This window comes from Octopus bimaculoides, chromosome 13 (genome assembly GCF_001194135.2).
Source record: "Octopus bimaculoides isolate UCB-OBI-ISO-001 chromosome 13, ASM119413v2, whole genome shotgun sequence".
Taxonomy (NCBI): Eukaryota; Metazoa; Mollusca; class Cephalopoda; order Octopoda; family Octopodidae; genus Octopus; species Octopus bimaculoides.
The window spans coordinates 6739996-6747845 of record NC_068993.1 but is presented as its reverse complement, the minus strand read 5'-3'; the positions used below and the strand labels follow the sequence as shown (position 1 = coordinate 6747845).

Below are 7850 nucleotides of genomic sequence, written 5' to 3'. Positions count from 1 at the left end.
ATATATATATATATATGTATATATGTGTGTGTGTGTGTGTATGTATGTATCTCATACATACACACCCATATAAACACGTGTTTAGCACCACGGTGAAGGAGTATGTGGTCTTTTATTAATATTTTATTATCACTAATGTATGTGCGTGTTATAACAACAGAGAGGGAGGGTGATATGATTCTGTGACGTTCATGCACATTCGCAAAAACATTGAAATAGAGATCTAACAGAAATAAAAAAGAACCGAAGTTAAAATAGCTCCCCTGAAGAACAGGAACCAGTTTACGGACACCGTTCACCTGGAGTGGAATCTCTCAATATTTATGAATGTTTCCGTTATACTATCAATTCATACAACCTCTGTAGACCTGATACACCCTACCACACACTCGTACACACGTACAAACATTTCAAACACACGCTTATACACGTATTTCTACACAGGTAACCCTTCGGAGATGATACCGAAAGATTGCCTTTACATATAGATAGAAAGATATATATATATATATATAATATCGATATTATTAGAATGTATTTGCGTCTTTTATTTAATTACTCTGTTGATCGGTTATATTGTTCCATTCTATCTATCTATCTATCTATCTATCTATCCATCTATGTCCTGTTCCTCACGTGTTGCTCGTATTTACCCTTCAAAGTACCTGCCTACCAACCAAACAACCGATCTACTCAACTACGCCGCTATACATACATATATATATATATATATATATATATATATATATGTGTGTGTGTGTATATATAACCTTTCCCTAAGTCCCATTTATCGACCTCTGCAGTCGCTCGAGCTGCTAGAAATACCAGCTAAATCTCCTTCAAATCATACCATACTGCCATAAAACACACACACACACACATGCGGTGTACGCATGTTTGGGACATTTTTGATCATAGGTCATCTCGGTCGTGGCTAGCCTAGGGCTAAACAACAACAATAACAAATACCTATTTACCCTTAGCTTTACTATGTGTAGTCGGTATCGCTTTCTCCTTGACACAGTGCTAAAGGGCATCGCCGCACATGATCGTTCGATGTGCTAGAAATAGCAGTCAACTTCCCCTAAAATTACACCCTTCTGTCTTAGAGAAAAAAAAAAGTGTCACATTAAGTAATGTTTGAATACTTATATATATATATATATAAACTGGATCGTCGAATCTGGAGTGTCTTTGATTATCGGATGAATGAGGTTTGACTTGGCTCAGAATAACGAGACAACGATAGAGCTTGTATTTAGTTGTTTAGCCTGCTAGAAATGGCAGCCAAATCTCCTTTAAATTATGCCTTAAAAATGAATGATACAAATAGAGACGGCAGACATCATAGGTTTGCTTATTCTGGACTAACCTGGGTTTAAACAACAACAGCCTTTGCCTTCTTATACGGTAGCTGTGTGGTTAAGAAGCTTGCTTTGCAGCCACATGTTTTCTGGTTCAATCCCACTGCATAGCACCTTAGGCAAGTGTCTTTTTCTGTCGACCTTGTGAGTGGATTTGGTTGAGAGAAACTAGTGAAGCCTGTTATGTGTGTGTGTGTTTTTTTTTTCTTTATCTCCCTCACCTCCACTGCTTGACAACCGCTGTTGGTTTGTTTATGTCCCCTTGACCTAGCAGTTTAGGAAGTGACCATATGAAGTAGATTCTTATGACTGCAAAAACTCAGGACAGACATAAGACTGATTTGCAAAACATGAACAAACACATACAGAGCGTTAGGAAGGGCATCCAGCTGTAGAAACTCTGCCAGATCAGATTGGAGCCTGGTGCAGCCGTCTGGTTCGCCAGTCCTCAGTCAAATCGTCCAACCCATGCTAGCATGGAAAGCAGACGTTAAACGATGATGATGATGAGAGCATGAATGAAAATCACACAAAAAACACACACACACACACATACATATACATCCATCCATATATAACTGTCTCTTTTTCTTTGTTTATCAGCTGAAGTTTACCGGTCCATCAACTGTTCAGCCAAAGACCAGGCTTTAAGACCATCAAGATTCCTTACAAGGAATTTCTCCAGCCCATTGCAAAGTATATGTTCCAGCCGTTATTTGAGCTCATCTGCTCAAGAATCAGTCGATGACAGCAGTAGCACCGAGGATGATTACCATTCCATCATAAAAAGCGATGAATGTGCAAAAGGTAAGATTTTGTTTGATTGTTTTTTTTACAATATCATTTTTGTTTATTTCTTTATTTTAGGTCTGTTTTTTTCAGGCCAGAAATGGTTAGATGACTATATTATTGAGGCATTGTTTTACTGCCAGATGCCCTTTGCCCTTTATCTATTTTTAGTTGTTTAGCTTCATAATGGTCTCTTATTTAGTCTCAAGGCCAGCAATTTTGAGGGGAGGGGTTCACTCTAGCTCCCCCCCTCCTTTCAAAATCTTGTGAACTCACTCACCCACTCACTCACCCTCTCCGATCCCTGGTCCACTTCACTATATACACCACCCCTGTAACTTGGGTGTAAGGCCCCTTCCTCTCTTCCCCCATCACATCTTCACCACTTTCTCTCTTTCCTCTCTCTCTCTCTTTCTCCCCCTATTTGAGGTAACCATATTCCTCTTCTACTGCAAGACACCCTTTCTGTCCCTCAATACCACTCGCCCACAAGTTGAGGGACCTTGTCCTGCAAAGTTACTTGGTGACCTCACTACTGTTCATTATTTACATTTGACGGACATTTGTCCTCATCATGTGTGTGTGTGTGTGTATATATATATATATATATATATATATATATGTGTGTGTGTGTGTTTTTATGTGAGTGTGCCTTTGTGTCTGTTTGTCACCATCACTTGACAACTGTTGTTGGTGTGTTTATGTCCCTGAAACTTAGCTGTTTGACTAAAGAGACTGATAGAATAAGTACTAGGCTTACAAAGAATAAGTCCTGGGGTTGATTTCCTCGACTAAAGGCGGTGCTCCAGCATGGTCGCATTTAAATGACTGAAACAAGTAAAAGGATAAAAGAATATATATTTAATATATATATATATATAAAATTTATATTCTTTTATCATGTTTTGGTCATTAGACTGCAGCCATGCTGGGGCACTGTATATATGTGTGTGTATATATATATATATATCTGTGTGTGTGCGTGTATATATATATATATATGTGTGTGTGTGTGTATGTGTGTGTGTATACACGCACAAACATACCACAAGGCATTCAATCCGGCTCTTGTATCATTTCTGTCAGCTTAACAATTTAATCACAACAACAGCGACAATGATGACGATGATGATGATGATGATGATGATGCTGGCTTGAAATAGATTCTAGAACCATCCAGATAGTTTATTCCATAGGCCCATCTCCTTCTACGTATCACTTAATTCAATTTTCGAAATCCAATCATTCCCTGAAAGAGAAGTTATTAGCATTCCAGTACATTGACCAATTAGATAAATAGGTGATTGGGCTGTAGTGGCGGTGGTGGTCGGTGGCAGTGGTGGTGATGGTTGCAATTGTGGTGCTGTGTAGTTTCTGTAGTGATGGTGGTGGTGCTGGTGCTGGTGATGATGGTTGCAGCGCTGGTAGTGGTGGTGGTGGTGTTGATGGTGATAGTGATGGTGGTGGTTGTAGGCAACATGGTGGTCATGATTGGGATGATGATGATGATGGTGATGGTGGTAGTTCTGTTTGACATTAACATGATGATGTTGATGATTAAATGATGCTGGTAATGTGACGATGATGATGATGATGACAGTAGTGATGGATGCAGTAGTAGTAGTAGTAGTAGTAGTAGTAGGGTGTAGGGGGTCATGTTGATAATAGTGATTGTGACGATAATGATGTTAACTGGGGGAGTTTTATTTATTTCTTTTTTCTTTTTTGCTTTGTGGAATTGTAACTTTTGTCTTGCAGAAAGCACTATAACACCACCATTATTATTATTATTATTATTATTAGTAGTAGTAGTAGTAGTAGTAGTAGTAGCAGTAGCAGCAGCAGCAGCAGTGGTTGAAGTGCTGGTGAGAGTTAAAGTACATTATTGCTGGGTGATGTTGATTGACTTTAGGGGTGTAGGCCAGTAGGAGGGCGGGGGCTGTATAATGTAGGTGTTGATGACTATGATTGTATCGCTGTTGATGATGAAGGCTTGAGGATCTTTGCTAATGTGCACGGCTGCTCTAAATTGGGTTGCTAATTGCTTTGGTGTGCGTCAGCTTCGTTGCAGTAAGTTTGGTAAACAGGGTTATTGCTGCAAGTGATGGCACCGGTTTTTAAGTTATTCAATTCAATTCCATCAGAGTCTTCCTCGGCTGATAATCGAGTCTCTTTTGGCAGTTGTAGCAGCAGCGTGCCGTCTTGTTTATTAGTGGACAGACCAAGTCTTGACGAGGAAAGCAATATGACACGAGAAAAAGGAGCTGATTTTTACGGGATTTCCAAGCTGTCTCTTCATCTGTTGCTAACTCTTTGCTAACCATTTTACATCATTACAAGCTGCAACAGCGTTTAACTATTGCATTGTTGCTAACCAAAACAGCTCTAGCTCTTGTGATGTTGCTAATGCATTTGTGCTCGCAGCAGTAGCGTTAAGTTTTTGTGCTGTTGCTAACCACTTCCGCATTACTACCAGTCATTGTGGTGTTAACAACGCTTGTACTGTTGCTAAGCACCACTGAGCTGTTGCAAGCTGCAACGGTGTTAATTCTTATATTTTTGCTAACTGCAATGGCAACGTTAGCATTTTTTTTTTGTTGTTGTTGCCAGCTCTTTTTGTTAACCACACTGGTGTTAACCTTTGTGCTGTTGCTAACTACCATTATCTACATTGTTTCTAGCCACAGTAGTGCTAACTCTTGTTACTTGCTACAAGGTCATTATTCATTTGTGATGTTAATAGCTCTTAATTACTAGCCATAACAGTGTTAACATTCTATGCTGACAATGACTTCTATTGCTGTTATTTCTAGGAGATCGAGTGACCCTCCAAAGCAAAATTTCTAATCTTTTCACTACAAAGGACCTCCACTTTTTATTTAGCCCTTTTTTTACCATAGCACTGTTGAATTAAGGGGCCTTTGTTTTGATTCATTTTGAAAATACTGAAGAATTCAGGAAAAACTTTTGTCACGATTAAACCTGGGTTTGGACCATAAACTAACATGATATTTTGAAGAAAGGTTTTTAATTTAGATTACATTAAAACCAGAAGTTTGGGGTCACAGAACCACGTTGTTTTTGGAGGTTTGGTATGAAAAGAGTTTTATGGATTTTCTCACAGACTCCCAATCTACTTCAACAAATTTTGAACTCAGCTCATGAACCAAGGAACAATCTTTGTGGGTCACTCACGGTGATCTGCCGAAACCCTCAGTATTACCTCTGTGGCACTCCTTCAGCAGTGTGTGCTTCTCTTTCCCTGTACTATCTCTGTGGACGTCCCCTTGTGTTATAGCCTTCCCTGTTAGCTTATAGGGTTAAGGGGTTTAAGGGTTGCTTTTGTGCAAAACTGGGTCTTCTTAGAGGCAACCCCATTTGTCCATTGATAGGGGATGATGGATTGCACAGGATGAAGCTAGGGGTGATTTGATTGCTGGAAAGGGGCCACATGTTTGCTCCTGCTGTATAATGGTGGTAGTGTTGGTCACCCTAGCTACAAAGAAATGGTGGCATGATTGTATATTGTATTGACATGGTCTTCACAGCCATCACAATGGCCATCATCATCATCATCATAATTATCCCTGCCATCATTACCATCACCATCATCATCATCATCACAATAGCCATTCCTATTTATACTATAACTGGCTTTCATCATCATCATCATCATCATCGTCGTCATCATCATCATCGTCGTCATCATCATCATCATCGTCATCATCATCATCATCATCGTCGTCATCATCGTCGTCGTCATCGTCGTCATCCTATTTTATATATCTATTCTGAAATAGCATGGTTTGTATAAAAATCAATCTTATGTGTGTCTGAGTGTGTGTATGTGTTTGAGAGTGTGTGTGTGTGTGTGTTGTGAAATGTGGTCAAAAGGTGGGTAGAGGGGGAGTAAGTGTCATTCCACTGCAAGAGTTGCAGGAAGTAGGACCAATGGTGGTGGTGGTGTTGGATGGACAGAGGCTGACTGTCCACTCCAGCCAACCTACTGGTCAACCAGCCATCTGGCTAACTGACCACTAGGCTGGTCAGTGTACAGAACCAAAACAACTGTCTCTGGACAACAGTCTAGCCAGTTCTCTGGACATGGTTACCTTGGTAACAGGAGCTCTGATGTGGTCAGACTGATTGAATGCTTTAGAGTGTGAAGAATTGTGTGTGTGTGTGTGTGTGAGTAAAAGAGCAAGGAGAGAATCTCTCTGTGTGTATGTCTGTGTGTGATAGAGAGAGAGAGAGAGAGAGAGAGAGAGTGTGTGTGTAAGTGTCTGATTATTCCTGTGACGTGTGAAGGTATCTTTTTGTGTGTATGTGTGTGTGTACTTGAGAGAAGTGAATCTGTGTGTGTATGTGATAGAGAAAGAGAGAGAGAAGCAGTATGTGTGTGTATGTATGTGCATCAGAATATATGTATGTCTGTCAGTGTGCACATGAGTGTGTGTATAGTTGTGTGTGTGTGTGTGTGTGTATGCAATTGTGAAGCAATCGCGAAGCAACAGTTTCAATCCTGCTATAGGACATCTCAGACCAGTGTCTTTTACCATAAGCTTAAGGTGAGATCAAATCTTGTGAGTGAAATTGGTTTCACGGAAACTGTGTGGAAGCATCATCATTGTCATCAGCATCATCATCATCATCATTTTTAACAGCCACTTTTCCATACTTGCTTATATCATGGAAATATCTTGTGGCAGATTTTCTACAGCCAAGACCCCCTTCCTGTTGCCACCCACCCCCACCTGTTTCCAGGCAAGGTAGTAATACCACCTGTATGATGGTGGCACTTACTTACAAGCATCACATTATGTTGAAACTAAGTGACACACAGACACAAGTTTTCGTTATCATTTAACAACCTCTTTTCCATGCTTGCCTGGGTCAGACAGAATTCATTGAAGCAGATTTTCAAGCACCGGATGCCCTTCCATTTCCAAGTAAGGTAATGTTTCCTCGTTACTAGACATGGAAATGAAGGACACCTCTTGTATGACATTGATGCTTGTTTACAATGACCATGTGATATCAAGGCAAAGAGTAACACACACGTGTTCATTACACATACAAACATACACACACATTCACATACAAACATACATCTGTATATTATAATGTATATATATATGTGTGTGTGTGTGTGTGTGATGAGCTTCTTTCAGTTTCCCTCTACCAAAACCATTCACAAGGCTTTGGTCAGCTCAGGGCTATGGGCTATCATAGAAGACGTTTGCCACTGGGGGGACTGAACCCAGATCCACATGGTTGGGAAGCAAACCTCTTGACCACATAGCCAAGCCTGCATCCACTCTCCTTTCCTTACAACAACAGCAACAACAACAACATCCTGATTAAACCCACAATAATGACTAGTGTACTTCTTCCCTCGTCTTTTTCCCTTATCTTCTCTTCCTTTCTCATCCTCCTCCCTCTTGCTCTTCCTTTTCTTTTTTCTCTTCCTCAATTTCCTCCTCCCCCTCTTCTCATCTGTTTCTTTCCTCCTCTGCTTTTATCTTCTTCTCCCTGTCAGTTTTTCTTCCTGTTCTTTTCCTGCCCTCCTCATCCCCCTTCCTACTCTTCAACTCCCTCCTCCTCTCTTATTCACTCCTACCACTCTCTCTCTCTCTCTCTATCGCTCCTCTTCCTTTATCCCTCTTCCCTCTCCTTTCCATCATGACCGCCACCCCC

At 40.4% G+C, this 7850-nt stretch overlaps 1 protein-coding gene across 1 annotated transcript in view; it reads left to right on the top strand.

Annotated features, from left to right (window-relative positions):
* LOC106869264 (heat shock protein 75 kDa, mitochondrial-like) overlaps positions 1-7850 on the top strand; it is a 110905-nt gene that overhangs the window by 936 nt on the left and 102119 nt on the right. The window contains exon 2 of the mRNA XM_014914931.2: positions 1968-2171. Coding sequence (XP_014770417.1) covers positions 1968-2171 — 204 coding nt within the window. The remainder of the gene's footprint in view (positions 1-1967; positions 2172-7850) is intronic.